The sequence below is a fragment of the Drosophila biarmipes genome, unplaced genomic scaffold, assembly GCF_025231255.1.
Source record: "Drosophila biarmipes strain raj3 unplaced genomic scaffold, RU_DBia_V1.1 ptg000005l, whole genome shotgun sequence".
NCBI lineage: Eukaryota > Metazoa > Arthropoda > Insecta > Diptera > Drosophilidae > Drosophila > Drosophila biarmipes.
The window spans coordinates 5,572,391-5,598,836 of NW_026114527.1; the positions used below are offsets into that span (position 1 = coordinate 5,572,391).

Below are 26,446 nucleotides of genomic sequence, written 5' to 3' on the forward strand. Positions count from 1 at the left end.
AAGTAAATATAGATTAGTAGTAGCAAACAACAGAGCTAGAATAATGATAGAACAAAACAAGGAAAATAATAATAAGATACTATATGATCAGAAAATAAACAGTATCGATTTACGAGGTGTGTTCAAAAAGTAAGATGACTTTGTATTTTCAAGAAAAACTATTAATTTATTTATCAATATTAATGTTGTCCCCTTCAAAGTAATCCCCCTCAGATACAATACACTTATGCCACTTATGGTTTTTCCAATCCTCAAAGCACTTCCCATAAGCACTTTTCGGTATAGCCTTGAGCTCTTCCAGCGATGCAGTCTTTATCTCTTCAATCGTTGCAAATCTCCGTCCTTTCATAGGTCTCTTTAGTTTTGGGAACAAGAAAAAGTCACATGGGGCCAAATCCGGTGAATATGGTGGCTGAGGCATTGTTGTGGTGTTGTTTTTGGCCAAAAAATCTCTCACAAGCAAAGATGAGATAGCAGGGGCATTATCGTGATGCAAAAGCCATGAATGGTTTTCCCACAATTCTGGACGTTTCTTTCGTATTGCTTTTCGCAAACGGCGCATAACTTCCAGATAATACTGTTTATTGACCTACGACCATATGGTAAGAACTCCTGATGCACCACGCCATGGTAATCGTAGAATACAGTGATCAAAACTTTGACATTTGATCAAACTTGGCATGCTTTTTTCGGTCTTGGCTCACCTGGGCTCTTCTATTGTGACGATTGGGCTTTGGTTTCGATATCATAACCATATACCCATGATTCGTCACCAGTTATGACCCTTTTGAGTAAATCTGGGTCGTCGTTGACGTCATCCTACAGCTCTTGAGCGATGCTCATGCGACGATTCTTTTGGTCAAAATTCAGCAATTTTGGAACAAACTTCGCTGACACACGACTCATGCCCAAATCGTTTGAAAAAATTTCATGGCACGAGCCAATCGATATACCGACATCTTCAGCAACTTCTCTGATAGTGATTCGATGATTTTCCAAAACAATTTTCTTCACTGCTTGAACGTTTTCATCAGTTGTTGACGTGCTTGGGCGTCCAGAGCAAGGCTCGCCATTGCCATCTTTCCGACCATCTTGGAAGAGTTTGTACCACTTGTAAACATTTTTTTTACACAAAATTTGATGCAAATCCTTTGATCCATATTTTTCGATAACAAAAAATCGCTGAGCACGCAAAACAACTTGTTACCTTTACGCCTCTCACAACTAAACAAAAAAGGGGTTTCAATTGAAACTTGGTACAGATGTTAGGGAAGAGTGTATCAACATAACAAAACAAAGAAATCGAAAAAATAAAAAATAATCGAAAATATGTTGCCCGCGAAATTTGAAAAGTCACCTTACTTTTTGAACACACCTCGTATTAGTAGGTGATCAAGTCCTTTTAAGTAATGAAACAGGTCATAAGATAGATTATCAATATACCGGTCCGTATAAAGTAACGGAAATAGGAAAAAGAAATAACATTATAATAACCAATAATAAGAACAAAATACAAACAGTTCATAAGGATAGATTAAAACGTTTATTTATACTTGCATTTAGCATGGTCATGCTTAGAAATACGAATATTATTTCCAATTCCAATCTCTTAGTAACTAAAAAAAAAAAATTTTTTTAAACAGATAAAAAAAAATAATAATTATAATTTAAGTAAAATATACTAAAAAATAACTTCATAATATTACGTTATTTTTCAAAAGCAGGAAAATGTAGTATGTACATATATTGAATATCTACTGTACCAAGAGTACTTGAAGCAAACACACTGTAACACTTTGTTGCAGTGTTGACATAAACAATGGCCCGGTCAAAAACCTAAGATGCCGAAACAAGAGTTAATCGGTGCGGTCACAAAAAGTTAAAGTATCAGCATTCTGCTACACACGCAGGCCGCTTGACAGTACAAAGAGAGCATAATTAAATACACATAATACATATAAGATATACATAGCCGTCACCCTCCCGTCTAACTGCGGGCAGCGCAGCTACTTAGAACCTAAGGAAAAATGTAAGAGCAGAAACAATTGGACGTTGGTAGCGGTAACTAATGCTGCTCCAGATTTTAAATAAAGAATTACAATAACAAATAAAAGATGTCTTTAATCTACAAAATATACATACATATAAGTCTTGTTAGTCTATTTTATGTTTTGATCTCTCATTCTTGGCGTTGGCTTAAACAAAAGCAGAGGGCGCTGCCGGCGCTTAGGGAGAACATATTGCGCGGCTAGCTTGTTATATTATTATTAAGTATGCTGTAGTAAGTAAAATAAGTAATATATATTTTAATTTACTTCGTAATGTAAATAATTATGCCTTCCGTATAGTACGGGACAACATTTTTGGAACATGGATTTTTTAAATTTTTTTAAAGTTTGACAACTCAAGTCGACTCGTAGGTTCCCAAAGTGTATTTTGGTTCGAAAGGCCCCGTTGCAAAGCAACGGTTTCCTCGTGTTGTTCCCTGAGTACCAATTTTGATTTAACATACGGGAGCTAATTGGCTTGCAGAGGGTATAATGATTTCAGTCAGATGTTTGCAACGCAGTGAAGGACCGCATAAAGTATATATATTCTTGATCAGCGTCACAAGAAGAGTCGATATAGCCATGTCCTTCTGTCCGTCCGTCTGTTCGTCCGTTTCTACGCAAACTAGTCTCTCAGTTTTAAAGCTATCGGGCTGAAACTTTCCCAAAAGTCTTCTTTCTATTGCAGGTAGTATATAAGTCGGAACCAGCCGGATCGGACAACTATATCTTATAGCTCCCATAGGAACTATCGGGGAAAAAAATAAAAAAAAAATTATATCTTTGGTGTTTTTTAACATATACCTTTCTTAGCTTGGATATAACATTTTTGAATTAGTTCTGAATTTCGAATTAAATTTTATCAAAATCGGACGACTATATCATATAGCCCCCATAGGAACAATCGGAAAATTAGTGGTAAAATAATATTGAAAATGTATATCTTCGGTGTTTTTTTATAACCTCCTACGCTTGGAAATAAGATTTTTTATTTGGTTTTGAATTTCGAATTAAATTTTATTAAAATCGGACGACTATATCATAGGAACGATCGGATAATTGATGGGAAATAATATGAAACAAATTATAGCTATGGGGCTTTTTGACATATTATCTTATAATATTGGAAATATACATTTTTATATTTCTAAGAATTTCGAATTCAATTTAATAAAACTATTGATTATTTTTATAACTGCAAGGGTATACAAACTTCGGCTTGTCGAAGCTAACTTCCTTTCTTGATATAACTATGTAAATTGGGTGGGGACTGAATGCAATCGAATGTACTTGATGATCGATAAAATAAGAATTAAGTTAATGTTTTCGTTTTTATACAGATATACCGAAAATAATGAAAAAATGTAGTATTTTTTCTTATTATTACTCTTTTTTCTATTTATTTGTATTTTTTTAATTTTAGGCGCAATTTGGTAGCGGCCTTAAAATTTAAACGCCTGCGCTGTGATACCCAGGTAGACAGAAATCTTTTCCAAATCTATTATGTTTCTTACGTACATCAATGCACTTAACCAACCGTGTTTGGTTGGAAAAGATTTCTGTGACACCTCCGGTAAAGAGGTGTTATTGAATAGATATCGAATTTTTGTTGACTTCTTTTGGCCATTTTTCAATAAGTTATGCTTTATGCAAAATTACTAAAAAATTTCTAAAAAAATTTTAAAAAAAATATAAGAAAATTTGTTTTTGAAAAATTCTATTTGCACTTGCCATTAGTTTTGTTAGGATAAAAAATATACAATTTTAGTATCCAGATGGATCACAGATTTTATTAATGTTGTCTTTCATAACGTAACGTTGGCAAGCATTTGTAAGTTGGTTTATTTTATCAAAACGTCTGTCAAAATACGGGGAATAAAGAAACCGTAAAAATTCCGTTTGTGACATCGAGATTTTCTTTCTGGGAAAATTTGGTTGGGAGAAAAATCTGTGACAAAGCCAGTGCACACTCATCTACTTAAACTAAAATTTTTACCTATTGCCGTATTAAATCAGATAATTATGCAATTCGTGTAATCTTGCTTTTCTAAAAAAAAAAAGCGTAATACATGGACAAAATGAAATACCACTTAGGCATCATTTGCAATCATAAAATAGTCATTGTGGGAATTGCTTTAATATTTATTAAAAGGTCAGAGTCAGGTAAGTTGCCATTAAAGCAGTGGTCTGCACGGATTAGTATAACTTTTTTTTTTTTGATTTTTTTGCAGGGGAGAGCTTATCGTTGTGTGTGCGATGACTGGTGTTCTATGATGGACGTGTTCCGGTCGCTGCCAACCGCTGCATTACAGTTACTGATTCGAATTGCATTAGGTGTTTTTTGAATAACTGAGACTTTATCTCACCGAAGCCATCCTTTTTTACCCTATAAGAACATAAACTGAAAACGTAAACCTAAATTATAAATCAAAATCAAAACATACCATTCTCATTTTCTTAGTATTGGATTCTATAAGTAGGGTATTTGGTACCCGAAAAAGTTTATAACCATGTAAGATTAAAACTTTCGTCAAACGGCAACAATGGGCAGCCATTTTTAATTGCTCTGCAATGCTGGTTCTATCAGTAGGGTGAATAAATCGTGGTGGAAAAAAGGATGGAGCAATTATTGTAGATACGTTATGCAGGTCCATTTTGTTTATATCTTTTAAATCAATAATGTTGTTTAAGAAGCTCAACAGAAAACGCAATGTATTTCTATTTTCAGGTGGAAGTAGTTGACATAGAATCGTTAAAGCGTTTTGTTGATCCATAGATGGAAGTCTGTGACATTGATAAAATAGTTGTATAAGTTCAGTAGTAAGTAACGGTTGGGGAAGTTCACGCAACCAGCGTTTTAGCAAAGCGCCAAGTTCGTGAACCGTAGCTGTTCCAAACAGATGAGCTAACTTCTCCGGTTTTTGATAAAAGGTTGATTCTAATTCTTTATAAAGTATTTCGATCTGAAAGTATTTGAAATAAGATTTAAAATACTATTTTTTTAAATATTTTTATAACCTTTTGCTTGTGTCCACCAATACGTAGTATTCCCTCTTCTTTAGATCCGCGGTGAAGAAGTTCGGCCAGCAATTTTTCCAAAAATTGTGGAACTAACGTAGAGTCAGTGCCAGTAACTTGTTGGTCACGACGTATAAGTGCATTTAAAGAAACACCAAACAGATTACCCTCCTCTTTGCGTCGACGCTTGAACATCTTCCTTTTGTCCAACCTCACATTGTAACGGTCAAATATTGTGGCCAGTTCTAACCAAAGTACAGCCTGTAAGCGTTTAAGATCGAGTTGGCTTAATAAAAAGATCTCTGTGAATAGATTTATTGAAGTATTATGGCCATCTGGAATTTCGTGGCAATCAAGACCAGACGTATCCCGACAAATACTCTCAAAGCTGAGGCCATCATAAGGCTTTGGAGAAATTCGTATAGATTGATGTTCCGAGTTGGGCAGTTCTTGACTCGAAGATGTTTTATTTTCACTTTGCGAATCCTCGAATAGAATTTTTCGTGCTTGCCTGCAAATATAAAAAAAAGTTATTTTCATTTATTGATAAACAAAATTTTGAGTACTCACCCAACTGAGCAAAATGGATCTGAGCTTGATCGGTTTCGTGGCAAATGTATAGTCCCAATCCGAGAATAGCCCAGCAACTCCACACCATGCGTTGAATACAAAGGTATATCGCGACGGACTTGTGAACCTCGAAATATGTCCGCATAATTGTTAGTTTTAATAGGCGCGCTAGGTGTTCGATGTAGGCTTTTCCTCAAATATTTTCCTTTTTCTTCCTCTCCACTGTTACTATTAGTTTTATTAATGTATTCAAAATTATTTTCAAAACTTGGTCTATTATAATAAAATATAAGCTTAAAAGCATATGTAAAATTTAAACTATCTTACATAGAACTGTTTGCCCAAACTTCATCGACTTGTATAGAATCTAGTGAATCTGGCGTTGCACTCCTTGAACGTGTGCCTGTACTCGATTCCTTTAAAAACATAGAAGTAATAATATAAAACATTAAGAATAATTTTCTGCACAATGTGCGCCATGAGCATTAGGGAGCGTTATTAGGGTAAACAATAATTTTATTGATTGAACTGTTTGTTGGTAAGGTTATTTTAAATTGTACATCAAGTAACATGTTAACTGAAACATACGACTAATTATACAAAACATAAATTCATTCGGTAAGCCAAAACATAGAATCCATTGCATCTAAAACTATGTATTGTTGATTATAAACTCTTCCAACTAAAAACCCAATACTAAAACTTTTTTGTTGCGTCAAGACGAGCAGCAGTTTTCTCCGAACCGAAAATATTTTGCATGATTTTACATGAACACAAGTTTGAATTGAAAATGGCATACGTTTGACTCACCAATACATGCTATATTTTGTTTCATAATAATTTTCCCACTAATTTTCCGATGGCAGCTATATGATACAGTCGTCCGATTTTGAAAATAAAAATTGATAAAAAACAAGAATGAGAGTTAACTTCGTCAAGCCGAAGTTTGTATACCCTTACAGTTATAAGAAATAAACAACGTTAGTAACACCATGCTAAATTTTTATACTCGTTACTCGTAGAGTAAGAGGGTATACTAGATTCGTGGGAAAGTACGTAGCGTTTTTGACCCCATAAAGTACATATATTCTTGATCAGGATCACTAGCGAATTCGATCTAGCTATGCCCGTCTGTCCGTCCGTCCGTATGAACGCTGAGATCTCCGAAACTATAAGAGATAGATTTTTCATACTTGGATTGCAGATGTAGATTCCTACGCAGCGCAAGTTTGTTTCAGAGGGGTACCACGCTCACTTTAACGCCCACAATCCGCGAAAATCTATAGCCTGCTGTTTTTATGATAGAAACAATATATTAACTGAAATTTTAAATATTTCAATTGTCTCATCAATACGACTCACCAAAAAGAAAGGTGCCACGCCCGCTCTTACGCCCACAAATGGCAAAAACGCTTAGGTGGCGCCCTAAAATGCTTATACGCATTATATATCTTCATTATCCTTTTGCTCCCTTATGCTGAGTAACGGGAATCTGATAGTCGAGACACTCGACTATAGCGTTTTTCCTTGTTTACATTCGGCCCGCTGCAACTCTATATATCATTACTTAGTTGTTTGTCTTTAAGTGCACTTATTGAGTAGATCGCATATTATATTTTTGTCACAGAAGTTGATATCATAACTATATTTTTACCTCGTTAAGATGTGTTTTTGTTTGATATGTTAGAGTTGTCAGATTTGTATTAAATTTAATTTAAAATTCTGAAAAATAGAAAAACTTATATTTCCCATATTATAAGGTCACATGTCAAAAAATACCGAAGCTATAATTTGTTTCATATTATTTTCCCACCAATTTTCCGATCGTTTCTATGGCACTATATGGTACAGTCGACCGATTTTATTTAAATGTTACTTCCAAGCTATAGAGGTTATATGTTAAAAAGCATCAAAGATATCATTAGAAAACTTTTTTTTCGAAAATTCTTATGGGAGCTAAAAAAAATAGATGTCCGATACGGATGGTTTCAACTTATATACTATCTGCAGAAGACTTTTGGTAAAGAGTTGGGGTAGTTGGGTAAGATATACTTTCTTACACTTTTTTTTTGATTATTCTTAAGGGAGCTATAAGATATAGTCGTGCGATCCGGCTGGTACCGACTTATATACTACCGGCAAAAGAAATAAGTTTTTTGGGACAGTTTAAGACCTGAAAAAAATTTTTTTTTTGTTTGTGGAATTGATTGATGTGGCCAATCAACCTTTCCGAGAGTAAAGTGCAGTATAAAAGTGATTGTTTTTTTTCTTCTTGCGCTTTCCCTACGTGATCCGCCAAAGAAGATGTAAGTCCAATTCAACTAGGCCAACTAGCTTCACTGGAAAATCAGCGGACGCAACCACGGAAATTCCAACGTTACGGAGTGTACCACAGCTCGTTGAGCGGCATGCTTGAATATAGACTACTGGAGACTACTAAGCTCTGCCATCAGTGAGTCCACACCATTTAGGCTTCTTCCCGTCGGGAAGAAATGTGCCACTTCGGCGGCACTTCTCGGAGTCACTTCGGCGACACTTTCAGAAGTATCGCCAAAGTCACTTCTGGAAGTGTCGTCGAAGACACTTCAAGAAGAGTCGCCGAAGTGACTTCCCAAAGTGTCACCGAAGTCACTCCAAGAAGTGCCGCCGAAGTGGCACATTTCCCAAGAAGGATGGCAGATCTTCTATCTCTTAAGAACAGATCGTCACCGATTGAAATACCTGCATTCGGATGAAAGTTAACAACAGCAACCAAGACAATACTAAAGATTTCGTATTGTACATCCACTTTTAAAACATCAGTAGATTTATTTATTTTTCCAACAGTCATTAAAAAACAACCATTATTACCAATTGCAAACGATCTTTATAGCAGATATTGACCTTCGGCAACATGAACTCCTAAAAGGACCAGTGAACTTCTTTGATTAGGACCTAATAAGCCGCTAGTGCAAGGCTTGGTTATGTAGTTACAGGTTTTCTCAATAAAGAAACATCGTCTGATACGGAAATTAACTCAAGTTTATAAGAAGGTGTAGACTATCGTGCAGGGCCCTGTTTAAGAGATAATGATAGATGAAAATCAACCAAATTGGTAAAGAAGATAGAAAACAACAGGAGGGGGGTTCTCTGGATAACGAAGTGATCGAACTTAGCATTACATCTTTATAAAAAAATATTATCAAAAACTCAGAGGCACTAAAAACATTTTCATTAAAAAAAAACATTTCTAATATTTTTGACTTATTTTTCATAATCTAGCAATCCAACTATACGAGGAACTATCATCAACTAGGAATTGTGCAGTTTTAATACCTGGATTATAGTTGTTGCCAGCTTTCATGTGTGGTTTTTAAATAGCAAGACCGTGGCCATCTATATAAGCTTCTTCTTTTAAGTTCTGAAATCGACTTCTCTTGAACGGCGGCCTCTAACCCAGATGTAATATCAAGATCATCATGAGCCTGTCTCAATAGTTTCCATTGATCTCCAGGTGTCTTTGTACAGCTTTGGTAATAAACTGCGCATTTGATCGAGGATTAGTAATGATTTTCTGTATTGACGAATAACCGTATTTATCGACTCATGATTTGCTTGTCTAAATGGGTCCCTTGGGTTTGTTATTGCTTCGCTAAGGTATCTTTTAAACGCTTCTCGATGACGCCATGTTGTCTTTAAATACACGCTTTTATTTTTCTACTAGCTTCTTTGGCCTATGAGTCTTGGGGCACACTCTGCAGATTGCCTGAACTTCTTCCACTCCGTCAACACCGTGGCATCGCTCAACAGAATCCGTTCTATAATTTAATATGAGCTTAATAATTAATACTACTAGTTGCCTAGTAGACCGATCGTTATCAATTCTGTGATGCTGTGTATCTTGTGATGGGACTGGAGCAATTCTTTGAATTTTTTATAAGTAATATTCAATTAAATCAACACTTAATTTATACTTTTTATAAATCTTCAGAAATTAGGGAGCCAGACCGGTTTGAGAATTATGGGCGATTGTGGGCCTTAAGCTTCTACTTGCTTATCCCCAACTTATAGGTTTTTATAGCTTTCGAAAGCTCAGAGCTCAACGGACTGACAGTCAGCCGGGCATCAAAATTTTTATGCTCTCTAACCATACAGTCATTATACTCGGTACTCGTAGAGCATTTCCGAGCATAAAGAGTATATATATTCTTGATCAGGATAACCAGCCAAGTCGATCTAGCCTTGTCCATCTGTCTGTCCGCCTAAACGCACAGACTTGCGCTGCGTAAGAAGCTTAGAAATATATGACGGACAGACAGTCGGTCATTATTACTTTTAAAAATGAAAATTTTATTTTATTCGCCAGTTTGTCCCAAAACGGTTTATTCGGGTCCTGAAAATTCTATGCTTAATATTTAAAGCATTAGCTCCTGGATGAATGCTCTAGTGTTGTAGGAAGACAGCTATAAATACCCTTATTTCGAAGGCCCATAACTTGTAAACTACTGAAACTACAGGGTTTCCTAACATAATATGTAAAATACCATTCTTAAAAATGTTCGTTTCGATTCCCGACTATCCAAAGATGCAAGCTAACCCCCTGCTCGCACATCTGCAAGCAACGTTCATACTATAATTACTATAAAATACCAGTTACTAAAATTAATAAATTCCATTAATGCTAGGTTAAGATAGATCTAAATACCAATACATTACAATGATAGGTTCTGAAGAAAGAGACATTTCACAACTTTTGACATACAACACATTGTTGTACAAGGTCACGTTTTTAAGTTAATAAAAAATCAAGGACCATTACTGTGGACAGCATTTCACATAGTGACAAAGCTCAGCCCGAAGCCGACTGCTATATATGCACAAAAAATAAAAATCTACTGATATAGTCGAAAATACAAATTACTTTCATTTAAGATGTATTTTATAGAGGATGTTTTCTTTTGTTAGAATTTTGGGAGTTTTAAGTTTAAATTTAAATTCCAAGGACATGAACAATGGTACGAGACAGGAACTATTTTTTAGCAACATTTAAAAAAGTCCAGTACTAATGGCCACATAATTCAATATGTGGGCAAACATCGGTTATGTGTAAGCCATACCGCGGAAAGAAGTTTGTGTGGAACCCAAATGTAATGGAAAAGAAAAAATGAAATGGGGATTCCATAGCTAAACAAGAATTAAAAGAAAAAATGTTGTTGATTGAGATTCCTCAACTTGCAACACATTGTTGTACAATTCACATTTTAATGTTATTAATCAACAAAAATGGATTCCACTAGTTCTAAACATCTAACACTGCCTGAGCAGTGTCTGCTCGGTACGGGATTTGTGCGGCTAGCTCAGTAGATTGTGTTTGTTCCACCAAATAACAGTGACCACTCTCCCTTTCTGGCTGATCGTGCAATGAACCTGCTCAGTTCCCACTTTACGAACTGGGTTTACGCTTGGGGCGAGGTACACTGGGCTTAGACCGGCTTCTTCCTGAGCTCCCTATTTCTTATCGCAGGCCTTCACTGTTCAGACTCTGACCAACTCTCCAGGCGTAATACGAAGAATTGTGTGTGATGCCCTCTGTACCTCAGCTCTCTGCGTCTCAATTCGGAGTTTCCTGATGGCTCAATCGTAGCGATCTTGCTCCTTGTAGACTTGTCGTGACGATTTGAATGGTTGTGGTTCACTTGTAGTTTACTTGGTCGACTGACTTGTTCGCTCTGATATCTTGACTAATTTTTACGGTTTGACTCCTCGAAAACGACTAAGAAAAGGTTTTACTGTATTTGTCGGAATGTATGTAACAAGTAGAAGAAAGCGTTTCCGACCCCATAAAAATCTATATCAGGATCTCCCCATTCCCCTGACGATGACGTCATGGCCAAGCAATGAAAAAGGCATTAATGCATCTGTGTAAAAAATAGAGAGACAACAGTAAGCGGCTGACAATTCTATTAAATAATTAAAAATACTTCTCAATATAAATTTTAAAAATTCCATTACGTTAATGTAATCAGTAGATTGCTGAAAAACAATGATATGTGCGCAGGAGGGGGGCTAGCTCTTTTTTCATTACCCCTCTCTGTATTCTGGCCTGTAGTCCATTCACATGGGAAGGAAAGATAATAAAGATCGCTTACCCAAAACTTCATACCCGCAATATTGACGGGCAATATAATTGCAGCGCTGTATATCATTAAGTTTTCCGATAGTCTAGGACTAACTAACTAAGCGTATTCCAATTAGTGCGCTCATCTTAACTCAGTTTATTAAAAAAATTGAGTAACGGGTATCTTATAGTCGATACACGCGACTAAAGCGTTATCCAATCTCGCAAACTCACTTATTTTCCAACCGTGGTCTCCAATCTGATTCATTCTCAACCTTAGACTCCAAACTCGCATATTCTCATCCTTGGTCTCCAAACTCTCTTTTGTTTTCCAACCCCTCTTCGTGAATTCTACGAGCATCTGGTAAGCGGTGTTTTTACTGCCGCTGGAAGTTGTAGAAAGTTATTCAACTTCTTACATTCCCCTCATACTTCTAGACACATTTTAAACTCGTTCGTCTCTTCTCAGCCGCACGCTGCGCCTGCAGCCCAGAAAATAGGCTTACTTGACTGCCGGTGCCTTTGCGATCGCCTCAGGCCACTCGTGCTATGCTCAAACAACGGATCCTCGAGCAACACCACATCGGTGTTAGAGCTGATGACCAGCTCGGGCACGCCTCGCCATAAGATCCTCCGCGAGGCTTGGGTTGCCTCGAGCTAGATCCTTCGGCTGGTGGGCAGCCATCATCCAACGCGCTTCGCTCCTTTTTACCCCAGAACTCATGCTGACAGACGGTTTTTTGTTGAATGGGCTCCCTTCACCACACCCCGGCTCAAAGCCTTCCTTGGTCTTTCCTTATCGTGCCCTTGTAGCTATCTCGTAGTATAAGTTATTTCTAGTATTCTTTGAGAATTCTTGGAGTTATCCGTGGTGTCATTTGGAATCATTTCATAGTACCCTTTGAGAATCTCTTTCTTTCTTTCTATGCACCCTTTTTACAAAGTACCCTTTTTCGGTTGATAAGTAGTTATTCTCAGCGCGGTTGAGCTTTCGGCTTGAGTAGAAGATTATCTTTCCGACTCTTTCAGCTTTCTGGTTAGAAATTTCCCCGAAACTGTAGTTGCTCGCGTTGGCAGGAATAGTTTGTCGAAATCCGGGTCTGCAACTAGTCTTGCCCGTACCCCTTCGAATGCCGTCTGATATTTTTGTGTCCAAACCCACTCGTTTCCATTGCATAGCATGTCGTTAAGTAGTTTGACTATTTTTGCTAAGTTAGGTACGATTCGGCGGTACCATGATGCTGCGCCCAGGTACTGTCGGAGTTCTCTTACCGTGGATGGTGGCTCTTGTTTGGCAAGGAACCTTTTTCGGATTCCTGCCTGTTCCTTTGCCACTGGAATACGCCTATTCTCGGCACTTTAAAAGCGTGTATTGCCTGCTGCTTTCTTTCATTGGTATTAAGCAGTACCTTCAGGTCCAAATTGCTGATGTACCGTGCTTCCCTCAATTGGTCTAGAATGTAATTTTTCCGGGGCATCGGGTAGTTTTGCCGTTGATTTACCCGAAAACGACGCACAGCCTCCACTTGCCCGTCTTCTTTTTAACCATCACGGAGAACTTGTTAAGTGCTCTATATACCCCATTTGGAGAGGCTTCTCCACCTTCGCGTTGATCTCCCCAATAACTTTGGGATTTTTGGGGTAGTATCGTTGCTTGATTGGTTTGTCGTCCTTTATCGTGATCTAATGCTCTGCCATGTTTGATGTTGCGTCATGGTGTCGAAGCTTGCTAGCTCTGCATCCAGAAATTTCGTCGTGCCATTATCCTCGCTTGTCTGTTGCACGACGGTCACCGATAGCTTCTCTGATAGCCACCCATTGAGTCGGTTCTTGTCTGGTATTATTTTGTATCCAGCACATATTATCTCGGTTCCGACTTGTGTTAGAAAGTTTCATGCCAACACCTAACACCCTTGGCAGTATTAGCAGGCTCATAGTCAGTCGCTAGTTACCGAATGCGATTTGTACATCGGTTTCGCCGCATCTTGCTTCTGCCGGGGGTGCAAATTTTACACATTTTCATGGCACCCCGCTAAGACAAATTTGCGCTGTGTACGAAGGCCAGGAATCTGCATGTCATGTCTGACTGTTCTAGCTCTTATAGTTTCCGTTCATACGGACGGACGGAAGCGCGGACGGACATGGCAAGTCGTTAAGTAGTTTGACTATTTTTGCTAAATTAGGAACGATTCGGAGGTACCATGATGCTGCGCCCAGGTACTGTCGGAGTTCTCTTACCGTGGATGGTGGCTCTTGTTTGGCAAGGAACCTTTTCCGGATTCCTGCCTATTCCTTTGCCACTGGAATACGCCTATTCTCGGCACTTTAAAAGCGTGTATTGCCTGCTGCTTTCTTTCATTGGTATTAAGCAGTACCTTCAGGTCCAAATTGCTGATGTACCGTGCTTCCCTCAATTGGTCTAGAATGTAATTTTTCCGGGGCATCGGGTAGTTTTGCCGTTGATTTACCCGAAGACGACGCACAGCCTCCACTTGCCCGTCTTCTTTTTAACCATCACGATTGGAGAGCTTGTTAAGTGCTCTATATACCCCATTTGGAGAGGCTTCTCCACCTTCGCGTTGATCTCTTTGGGGTAGTATCGTTGCTTAATTGGTTTGTCGTCCTTTATCGTGATCTAATGTTCTGCCATGTTTGATGTTGCGTCATGGTGTCGAAGCTTGCTAGCTCTGCATCCAGGAATTTCGTCGTGCCTTTATCCTCGCTTGTCTGTTGCACGACGGTCACCGACAGCTTCTCTGATAGCCACCCATTGAGTCGGTTCTTGTCTGGTATTATTTTGTATCCAGCACATATTATCTCGGTTCCGACTTGTGTTAGAAAGTTTCATGCCAACACCTAACACCCTTGGCAGTATTAGCAGGCTCATAGTCAGTCGCTAGTTACCGAATGCGATTTGTACATCGGTTTCGCCGCATCTTGCTTCTGCCGGGGGTGCAAATTTTACACATTTTCGTGGCACCCCGCTAAGACAAATTTGCGCTGTGTACGAAGGCCAGGAATCTGCATGTCATGTCTGACTGTTCTAGCTCTTATAGTTTCCGTTCATACGGACGGACGGAAGCGCGGACGGACATGGCAAGTCGTTAAGTAGTTTGACTATTTTTGCTAAGTTAGGTACGATTCGGAGGTACCATGATGCTGCGCCCAGGTACTGTCGGAGTTCTCTTACCGTGGATGGTGGCTCTTGTTTGGCAAGGAACCTTTTCCGGATTCCTGCCTATTCCTTTGCCACTGGAATACGCCTATTCTCGGCAGTTTAAAAGCGTGTATTGCCTGCTGCTTTCTTTCATTGGTATTAAGCAGTACCTTCAGGTCCAAATTGCTGATGTACCGTGCTTCCCTCAATTGGTCTAGAATGTAATTTTTCCGGGACATCGGGTAGTTTTGCCGTTGATTTACCCGAAGACGACGCACAGCCTCCACTTGCCCGTCTTCTTTTTAACCATCACGATTGGAGAGCTTGTAAAGTGCTCTATATACCCCATTTGGAGAGGCTTCTCCACCTTCGCGTTGATCTCCCCAATAACTTTGGGATTTTTGGGGTAGTATCGTTGCTTAATTGGTTTGTCGTCCTTTATCTTGATCTAATGCTCTGCCATGTTTGATGTTGCGTCATGGTGTCGAAGCTTGCTAGCTCTGCATCCAGGAATTTCGTCGTGCCTTTATCCTCGCTTGTCTGTTGCACGACGGTCACCGATAGCTTCTCTGATAGCCACCCATTGAGTCGGTTCTTGTCTGGTATTATTTTGTATCCAGCACATATTATCTCGGTTCCGACTTGTGTTAGAAAGTTTCATGCCAACACCTAACACCCTTGGCAGTATTAGCAGGCTCATAGTCAGTCGCTAGTTACCGAATGCGATTTGTACATCGGTTTCGCCGCATCTTGCTTCTGCCGGGGGTGCAAATTTTACACATTTTCGTGGCACCCCGCTAAGACAAATTTGCGCTGTGTACGAAGGCCAGGAATCTGCATGTCATGTCTGACTGTTCTAGCTCTTATAGTTTCCGTTCATACGGACGGACGGAAGCGCGGACGGACATGGCAAGTCGTTAAGTAGTTTGACTATTTTTGCTAAGTTAGGTACGATTCGGAGGTACCATGATGCTGCGCCCAGGTACTGTCGGAGTTCTCTTACCGTGGATGGTGGCTCTTGTTTGGCAAGGAACCTTTTCCGGATTCCTGCCTATTCCTTTGCCACTGGAATACGCCTATTCTCGGCACTTTAAAAGCGTGTAATGCCTGCTGCTTTCTTTCATTGGTATTAAGCAGTACCTTCAGGTCCAAATTGCTGATGTACCGTGCTTCCCTCAATTGGTCCAGAATGTAATTTTTCCGAGGCATCGGGTAGTTTTGCCGTTGATTTACCCGAAGACGACGCACAGCCTCCACTTGCCCGTCTTCTTTTTAACCATCACGATTGGAGAGCTTGTTAAGTGCTCTATATACCCCATTTGGAGAGGCTTCTCCACCTTCGCGTTGATCTCCCCAAAACCTTTGGGATTTTTGGGGTAGTATCGTTGCTTAAGTGGTTTGTCGTCCTTTATCGTGATCTAATGCTCTGCCATGTTTGATGTTGCGTCATGGTGTCGAAGCTTGCTAGCTCTGCAGCCAGGAATTTCGTCGTGCCATTATCCTCGCTTGTCTGTTGCACGACTGTCACCGATAGCTTCTCTGATAGCCACCCATTGAGTCGGTTCTTGTCTGGTATTATTTTGTATCCAGCACATATTATCTCGGTTCCGACTTGTGTTAGCAAGTTTCCTGCCAACACCTAACACCCTTGGCAGTATTAGCAGGCTCATAGTCAGTCGCTAGTTACCGAATGCGATTTGTACATCGGTTTCGCCGCATCTTGCTTCTGCCGGGGGTGCAAATTTTACACATTTTCGTGGCACCCCGCTAAGACAAATTTGCGCTGTATACGAAGGCCAGGAATCTGCATGTCATGTCTGACTGTTCTAGCTCTTATAGTTTCCGTTCATACGGACGGACGGAAGCGCGGACGGACATGGCAAGTCGTTAAGTAGTTTGACTATTTTTGCTAAGTTAGGTACGATTCGGAGGTACCATGATGCTGCGCCCAGGTACTGTCAGAGTTCTCTTACCGTGGATGGTGGCTCTTGTTTGGCAAGGAACCTTTTCCGGATTCCTGCCTATTCCTTTGCCACTGGAATACGCCTATTCTCGGCACTTTAAAAGCGTGTATTGCCTGCTGCTTTCTTTCATTGGTATTAAGCAGTACCTTCAGGTCCAAATTGCTGATGTACCGTGCTTCCCTCAATTGGTCTAGAATGTAATTTTTCCGGGGCATCGGGTAGTTTTGCCGTTGATTTACCCGAAGACGACGCATAGCCTCCACTTGCCCGTCTTCTTTTTAACCATCACGATTGGAGAGCTTGTTAAGTGCTCTATATACCCCATTTGGAGAGGCTTCTCCACCTTCGCGTTGATCTCCCCAATAACTTTGGGATTTTTGGGGTAGTATCGTTGCTTAATTGGTTTGTCGTCCTTTATCGTGATCTAATGCTCTGCCATGTTTGATGTTGCGTCATGGTGTCGAAGCTTGCTAGCTCTGCAGCCAGGAATTTCGTCGTGCCATTATCCTCGCTTGTCTGTTGCACGACTGTCACCGATAGCTTCTCTGATAGCCACCCATTGAGTCGGTTCTTGTCTGGTATTATTTTGTATCCAGCACATATTATCTCGGTTCCGACTTGTGTTAGCAAGTTTCCTGCCAACACCTAACACCCTTGGCAGTATTAGCAGGCTCATAGTCAGTCGCTAGTTACCGAATGCGATTTGTACATCGGTTTCGCCGCATCTTGCTTCTGCCGGGGGTGCAAATTTTACACATTTTCGTGGCACCCCGCTAAGACAAATTTGCGCTGTATACGAAGGCCAGGAATCTGCATGTCATGTCTGACTGTTCTAGCTCTTATAGTTTCCGTTCATACGGACGGACGGAAGCGCGGACGGACATGGCAAGTCGTTAAGTAGTTTGACTATTTTTGCTAAGTTAGGTACGATTCGGAGGTACCATGATGCTGCGCCCAGGTACTGTCAGAGTTCTCTTACCGTGGATGGTGGCTCTTGTTTGGCAAGGAACCTTTTCCGGATTCCTGCCTATTCCTTTGCCACTGGAATACGCCTATTCTCGGCACTTTAAAAGCGTGTATTGCCTGCTGCTTTCTTTCATTGGTATTAAGCAGTACCTTCAGGTCCAAATTGCTGATGTACCGTGCTTCCCTCAATTGGTCTAGAATGTAATTTTTCCGGGGCATCGGGTAGTTTTGCCGTTGATTTACCCGAAGACGACGCATAGCCTCCACTTGCCCGTCTTCTTTTTAACCATCACGATTGGAGAGCTTGTTAAGTGCTCTATATACCCCATTTGGAGAGGCTTCTCCACCTTCGCGTTGATCTCCCCAATAACTTTGGGATTTTTGGGGTAGTATCGTTGCTTAATTGGTTTGTCGTCCTTTATCGTGATCTAATGCTCTGCCATGTTTGATGTTGCGTCATGGTGTCGAAGCTTGCTAGCTCTGCCTCCAGGAATTTCGTCGTGCCTTTATCCTCGCTTGTCTGTTGCACGACTGTCACCGATAGCTTCTCTGATAGCCACCCATTGAATCGGTTCTTGTCTGGTATTATTTTGTATCCAGCACATATTATCTCGGTTCCGACTTGTGTTAGAAAGTTTCATGCCAACACCTAACACCCTTGGCAGTATTAGCAGGCTCATAGTCAGTCGCTAGTTACCGAATGCGATTTGTACATCGGTTTCGCCGCATCTTGCTTCTGCCGGGGGTGCAAATTTTACACATTTTCGTGGCACCCCGCTAAGACAAATTTGCGCTGTATACGAAGGCCAGGAATCTGCATGTCATGTCTGACTGTTCTAGCTCTTATAGTTTCCGTTCATACGGACGGACGGAAGCGCGGACGGACATGGCAAGTCGTTAAGTATTTTGACTATTTTTGCTAAGTTAGGTACGATTCAGAGGTACCATGATGCTGCGCCCAGGTACTGTCAGAGTTCTCTTACCGTGGATGGTGGCTCTTGTTTGGCAAGGAACCTTTTCCGGATTCCTGCCTATTCCTTTGCCACTGGAATACGCCTATTCTCGGCACTTTAAAAGCGTGTATTGCCTGCTGCTTTCTTTCATTGGTATTAAGCAGTACCTTCAGGTCCAAATTGCTGATGTACCGTGCTTCCCTCAATTGGTCTAGAATGTAATTTTTCCGGGGCATCGGGTAGTTTTGCCGTTGATTTACCCGAAGACGACGCATAGCCTCCACTTGCCCGTCTTCTTTTTAACCATCACGATTGGAGAGCTTGTTAAGTGCTCTATATACCCCATTTGGAGAGGCTTCTCCACCTTCGCGTTGATCTCCCCAATAACTTTGGGATTTTTGGGGTAGTATCGTTGCTTAATTGGTTTGTCGTCCTTTATCGTGATCTAATGCTCTGCCATGTTTGATGTTGCGTCATGGTGTCGAAGCTTGCTAGCTCTGCCTCCAGGAATTTCGTCGTGCCTTTATCCTCGCTTGTCTGTTGCACGACTGTCACCGATAGCTTCTCTGATAGCCACCCATTGAATCGGTTCTTGTCTGGTATTATTTTGTATCCAGCACATATTATCTCGGTTCCGACTTGTGTTAGAAAGTTTCATGCCAACACCTAACACCCTTGGCAGTATTAGCAGGCTCATAGTCAGTCGCTAGTTACCGAATGCGATTTGTACATCGGTTTCGCCGCATCTTGCTTCTGCCGGGGGTGCAAATTTTACACATTTTCGTGGCACCCCGCTAAGACAAATTTGCGCTGTGTACGAAGGCCAGGAATCTGCATGTCATGTCTGACTGTTCTAGCTCTTATAGTTTCCGTTCATACGGACGGACGGAAGCGCGGACGGACATGGCAAGTCGTTAAGAAGTTTGACTATTTTTGCTAAATTAGGTACGATTCGGAGGTACCATGATGCTGCGCCCAGGTACTGTCGGAGTTCTCTTACCGTGGATGGTGGCTCTTGTTTGGCAAGGAACCTTTTCCGGATTCCTTGGCTAACTTCAAACATGTTGTCTCGCTTGCACTAACATGGTTTTCATGGCTTTTGAACTTAACGCCCGCGGAAAACGTTGTGCGATATACCAGCTGCTAAGGTGGCTGTCTCTGATGTTGAAGGTCCCAGGTTAAAGTACGCTCCAAGGCAGAGTATGCTTTAAGTGTTAAAGAATAATATTTGAAATCTCCTTATAATTGTTATAACAAAGCTGCATTTAAATGATTTCCGATTTCAATAAAAAAAATAAAAATAAATTTGTCGCAGGGAGGACTCGAACCACTGACCCTCAGGCCTGTGTATCAAAAACGAAGCGCTAGCCCTCTGAGCCAACTCTTGATTGTGACAAAAAAGCTTTGTCAAAGCTTTTTCTAGGAAAAAAGTGATACCGCTAATGTTAAAATGATATTACCGAAATATCGTTTTTAACATTTCATCATATCAAATTGATATGTGACATATCAGGGCCGAATTGATACTGGATTTCATCAAATTGACCATCATATCATATTAATTTTTTTTCTGTGTAGGTTTTAATAAGACAAACGTTTCACCAAAAAATAAATGTTTTAGCAAGGCAATTGTGGCGTTAGAGTGGGCGTGGCAAATTTGTATTGGGTCAATCCATAGGTATTGTCTCATCAAATTTACATTTAAATTAAAATTTTTTTCTATTATAAACCCCGCAAAAACAAACTTGCGCTGAATAGAAAGCCCAGAAATCTAGGAATCTACTTGTATAAGAGCTAGAACAGTCAAACTTGCCATCCAGTTTCCTTGGCTTCTTACGCAGCGCAAGTTTGTTTTAGCGGGGTGCCAAGACCGCTCTTACGCCCACAAACGGATTAAACGCTTAAATCTGTCTGCCGCCCACATAACATCTACTGGAATAGCCGGTAGGTGGCGCCCTAAAATATCGCTTTGCTGCTCATAAAAATTTGCCACGCCCACTCTAACGCATACAAACGGTTTAAAGCTTAAATCTTTCTGCCGCCCACATAACATCTACTGAAATAGCCGGTAGGTGGAGCCGTAAAATATAGCTTTGCTACTCCATTTCCATTTTGTTCCTTAAGCTGAGTAACGGAATCTAATAGTCGAGGCAGTCGACTATAGCGTTCTTCCTTGTTTAACATATAACCTTCTACGCTTGGAAATAACATTTCGAATGTACAATAAAAAAAAAATATCTTTGGTGTTTTTTTAACATATAACCTCGTACGCTTAAAAAAAAAACAGTTTTTAATTAGTTCTGAATTTAGAATTACATTTTATCAAAATCGGCCGTCAAAATATAGCCGTCATAGGAAAGATTTGAAAATTATAGCTTCGGTGTTTTTTTCAAATTATTTTATAATATTGGAAGTTTTTTATTATTTGTAAGATTTCGGTATTCAAATTAATACAAAATCGGACGACTCTAACACATAGCTGTCAAAGAATCGGTAAGAGAAATAATGAAATAATTATACCCGTTACTGGTAGAGTAAAAGGTATACTAGATTCGTCGGAAAGTATGTAACAGGTATAAGGAAGCGTTTCCGACCCCATAAAGTATATATATCGGGATCACTAGCCGAGCCGATCTAGCCATTTCCGTCTGTCCGTATGAACGCTGAGATCTCGGAAACTATAAAAGCTAGAAACGTAGGACTTGGCATGCATATTCCTGGCGTTCCTGCGCAGCGCAAGTTTGTTTTAGCGGGGTGCCACGCCCACTTTAACGCCCACAATCCTCAATAATATGTAGCGCTTACAGTTTTTATGATAGAAAACAAAATTGAAAACAAATTTTAACTAGAATGGCTGAGGTGGCGCTTTAGAATATTTCTTTGATGCTTATATTTTTATTTTTCTTCCTCAAGCTGAATAAGGGGTATCTGATAGTCGAGGCAATCGATTATAGAGTTCTTTGTTGTTTTTTTTTTTTAATATCACTGAAGCCAGGAACAATCCTTAAAAATTGCACGTGATGTTATTAACGTTGATTATTTCTTATAAGTGCAAGAGTAAACGAACTTCGGCTCGCCGAAGTTAACTTTCTTTCTTGTTTTCTTCATCCATCTTGAAAATTAAAAGGATAGGCATTTCTGTATCCTTTTAATTTTCATGACGCAAAGATTTGTCCTTTTTAAAGCAAAAAAGTTGTCGATATGCGTAAACGTAAGTTTCACGGTTAGTAATATGTATATATATATATGTATTTCTTACCGCAATTCGTAAAAAAAATCGACAAAAGTTTTGTAGCAAAACACGTATTTTTTTTTGAAAAATCGGTTGGTAAAATATTAATAAAATTATACTTTCTTATATTTTACTTACATCAAGATCGCGAAAAACATCTCGTATATCAGGCTTGCGCTTTGGTCGAGTTTTTGTGCGACACCGAACTGTTTGATTCAAGGTTCTTACTCGTTGTGCAATTGCTTCAGCATGTGGTTGGGATAAAGTAGTCAGTATAGGCTCCAGTTCAGCATTACAAACCTCCAACCCCTGAAAAAAGTGCAAGTTATATAACTTATTTTTTATGGGCATTTACCGAATTTATAAAAAACTTTGGGTTAAAAGATACTTTTCGAGCTAGCCCAAACGCAAAGATACCCAAAGCGATTCCTTAAATTCGCTAACGTAAACACCTAGTTCCGGTTCAATTTTAATGTTAAATTGAACTCTTGAGTCATTCTCCTGTTCAATTTTTGAGATAAATCTTTTAAATGGAGGTTTGATTATTGTTTGAGCCAGGCCAGTCTTTTTTTGAGAATCGATTCGAGCAGTTGAATCGAGAATAAAAATAAGTGAAGTTAAAAAAAACCGCGGAGTTATTCTTAAGTTAGACTTGCTTATATACTACTTGGAACATGGTGGCTTAATGACATAAGTTATGTTCCAGAGTATGTCAGTAGATTTCGATGATGGTAACATTTAGCGTAGTAATATTTAGTTGGCTCGGCTGTCACTGCAAAACTGTCAGTACGCCGTCGAGTTAGTGAGACGTTGAGTCAACCGTTGATATTGAATATAATATGCCGAGCAGGAATTCTCTTGCAGTGGGTGATACTGAGCGCCTGGTATTGTTCCCTACTGGGGTACTGCTTGATTTGTTGCGTTGAGCACCCTCGGGTACAAAAAAAATTAACTAGTGAAAAACTTAATTGGCAACAAACGTGGTGAGGTACGACTAAAAATTCTAAATCGACGCTTTAAATAAATACTAGAAAAGTTTTGAAGTAAAGAAGAATTAATGCGACCAAAAACCAGATACAAACAACGAAAAAGAAAAAGTTTGTGTTGATCAAATTTAAAGTAGAAATTAATTAATTTGAGGAAAAACGCTGCAGTCGAGTGCCTCGAGTATCAGATAGGGTTACCCCAGCTTAAGGGAGCAAAAGGATAATGAAGATATATGTATAAGCAGAAAAATTTTAGGGCTCCACCTACCGGCTGTTTCAGTAGATGTTATGTGGGCGGCAGACAGATTTAAGCCATTTGTCAGGTGGCGCTTCACCTTTTTTTTAGTGATTCGACAGGTATTGATGAGACAAATACATTTCAGTTAAAATTTTGGTTCTATCATAAAAACTGTAGGCGCTACATATTTTCGCGGATAGTGGGCGTTAGAGTGGGCTTGGAATCTGCATGCCAAGTATGAATGTTCTAGCTCTTATAGTTTTCGAAATCTCAGCGTTCATACATTTCCCACCGTTTTTCCGATTGTTCCCTTGGCAGCTAAATGATATATTCGTCCGATTTTGATCATATTCAATTCTAAATTCAGAACTAATTAAAAACTGTTATTTCCAAGCGTAGATATAGTTTTTTCATATTATTTTCCCACTAATTTTTCGTTCCTATGGCAGCTATACGATATAGTCTTCCGAAATTTTATTTCCAAGCGTATGAGGTTATATGTTAAAAAACAGCAAAAATATAATTTGATCCCGATAGTTCCTATGGGAGTTATAGCACATAGTTGACCGATCCGGCTGGTTCCGACTTATATACTACCTGCAATAGAAAGAAGACTTTTGAGACAGTTTCAGGCCGATAACTTTAAAACTGAGAGACTAGTTTGCGTGGAAACGGACGGACAGACGGACATGGCTAGATCGACTCGTCTTGTGATGCTGATCAAAAATATATATACTTTATGAAAAAAAAAATTTCATACGGGCAGACAGACAGACGGAGGGCTAGATCGACTCGGCTAGTGATCCTGCTCAAGAATATATATTCTTTATGGGGTCCGAAACGTTTCCTTTTACCTGTTACATACTTTCTGACGACTCTAGTATACCCTTTTACTCTACAAGTAATGGGTATAATAATTAAAACTGAAACAACTAAGGAAAATAAAAATGTTCTTCATTATGAAAAAAAAAATTAATATGGAAATAATCCCCTTAAATAATCATATTCAAATAAGTCAATTACAAAATAGTGATCGTAACAAAAAAATGCACTGCTATAAACAATTAAACAAAACAACACCGTTTTTTTAACAGCTGTATGTTATGTTATGACTTGTCCGATTTTAATTATATTTAATTCAAAATTCGTAAAAATACAAAAAATTATAATATAATATGTCAAAAAACACCGAAGCTATAATTTGTTTCATATTATGTTCCCACCGACTTTCCGATTGTTCCCTTGGAAGCTATATGTAAAGTCGTCCGATTTCGATCATATTTAATTCTAAATTCAGAGCTAATTTAAAACTGTTATTTCCAAGAGTAGGAGGTTATATGTTAAAAACACCGAAGATATATTTTTTTCGTATTATTTTCCCACTAATTTTTTGATCGTTCCAATATACGATATAGTCGTCTGAAATGTTATTTCGAAGTGTAGGAGGTTATGTGTTTAAAAACACCAAAGATATGATTTTTTTCCGATAGTTCCTATGGGAGCTATAACATATAGTTGACTAGTTTGCGTAGAAACGGACGGACAGATGGACAGACGGACGGACGGACAGACGGACGGACAGACGAACATGGTGTCGGAAACGCTTTCTTCTGTTATATACTTTCCGATCTGATCAAGAATATATATACCTTAGGGATCGGAAACGCCTCCTTCATTGCGTAGCAAACTTCTGACTGCAAGGGTAAAAAAATGAAACACAGAACACTCAGCAGGGTGAAGCCCAAAACAAAAGGGTACGAACTGAAACTTTTAACCAAGCGGCTAAATAAAAAATTATTAATTAAATAAGAGGTTAAAAATATTATTTGATGGTGTGGCAATATCGTGCTGTATTATAACAGGGATTATACAAAAATACGCAATACACATTTTATGAAATAAAAGAGTTAAAAAAAATGGTGATTTACAAAACCTGATCACGCCTTTGTTGAAATATCCGACAAAAGTAAGTGTTTGGCAATTAAAAATCTTGAACACGTCACAGATATAAGCGGTGAAATAAATACCGAAAATTAAAAACCTACTTACAGCAAAGAATATCCATTGAATATCAGCTTCAGATTCTGTAAACGCTGAAATTAGTTGAATGCTAAAAGAAGAAATTGTAAGGTTAAGTAGAAGTCCTTATAATTCTCTTGTACTAGTGGTACCAAAAAAGGGTTTTAAAAAAGATATAATTCCAAAACTCAGACTCATATTAGATTAGGTGATTTCTTCAAATCTTGGAAAAGCTAAATACTTTTCAACAATTGATTGGAATCAATATATCATTAGATTCTCATGAATGAAACAGATATACCACTCAGCTAAATATAAATGTTCGTAATTTTAAGTTTAATGCTAAAAAACAATGATAGGTGCGATGGAGGGGTTCTCGCTCTGTGCATTACCCCTCTCTCCACTCTGACCTGTTTTCACATGGGAAAGAAAGAGAAGGAAGATCGTTTACCCAGTGTTGAAAAGCACTAGAAGGCAGTGAAAGGCCCAAAAGTTCTTAGCCGTAATAATGACGGTCAATATTTTTACAGCGCTGTATATCGTATGGCGAGGCTTGTGTGCCCAATGATTTTTTTTTGCGATTTTTTTAAGCGTATTCTAATTTAAAGGCGGTCATCTTAACTTAATTTTTATAAATTAAGTCGAGACACTCGACTATAGCGTTCTCTCTTGTTATTGTTTATAAAGATATAAAAAAGTAATAAAATTATAAATATTTGAATTTTACCAATGTGTCCTTTTTAAAATTCCTAACATTTATTTTTGTTTCAAGTGACGCTCTATTTAGAAAATTGTAAAGGATGTCCGTTTTTTCACAATTGAAAATGCAAAGGAAACTTTTACGAAGACACTTCGTATTTCAAGTGCTCCATACCCATTTGTTGTATGGTCTGTCACCTGCAAGTAAAACGTTGAAAGTGAAAACACATCGGAAATTTTACATTTTTCCAACGAGTTTTCACTTATGACAACCCTTGCATGTGACATGTCCCAAGTGATATCACTTTGGAAAGTTTAAATTTTTCCCATGAGAGTTCGTTTACCTATTTAAATATTGATATTAAAATATATACATATTTTTTACATTTTAATTCATTTTATTTAAATTGTATGTTTTAAGTTTGTATACTTGTTTATTTACCTTTTCGAACCCTTTGTGGATTTTTAATGACACGCCACCTTTCTAACGGAACCGGAA

At 38.9% G+C, this 26,446-nt stretch overlaps 1 protein-coding gene across 3 annotated transcripts in view; it reads right to left on the bottom strand.

Annotated features, from left to right (window-relative positions):
* Positions 1–4,169: 4,169 nt before the first annotated feature.
* Positions 4,170–26,446, bottom strand: part of LOC108022035 (rho GTPase-activating protein conundrum) — a 139,447-nt gene continuing 117,170 nt past the window's right edge. For all 3 annotated transcript variants that reach the window (XM_044093790.2, XM_044093792.2, XM_044093791.2), the window contains exons 4-9: positions 22,144–22,314; positions 5,964–6,052; positions 5,637–5,909; positions 5,067–5,577; positions 4,493–5,011; positions 4,170–4,434 (exon numbers count right to left, since the gene is read on the bottom strand). In XM_044093790.2, coding sequence (XP_043949725.1) covers positions 4,411–4,434; positions 4,493–5,011; positions 5,067–5,577; positions 5,637–5,909; positions 5,964–6,052; positions 22,144–22,314 — 1,587 coding nt within the window. In that variant the 3' untranslated portion in view covers positions 4,170–4,410. The remainder of the gene's footprint in view (positions 4,435–4,492; positions 5,012–5,066; positions 5,578–5,636; positions 5,910–5,963; positions 6,053–22,143; positions 22,315–26,446) is intronic.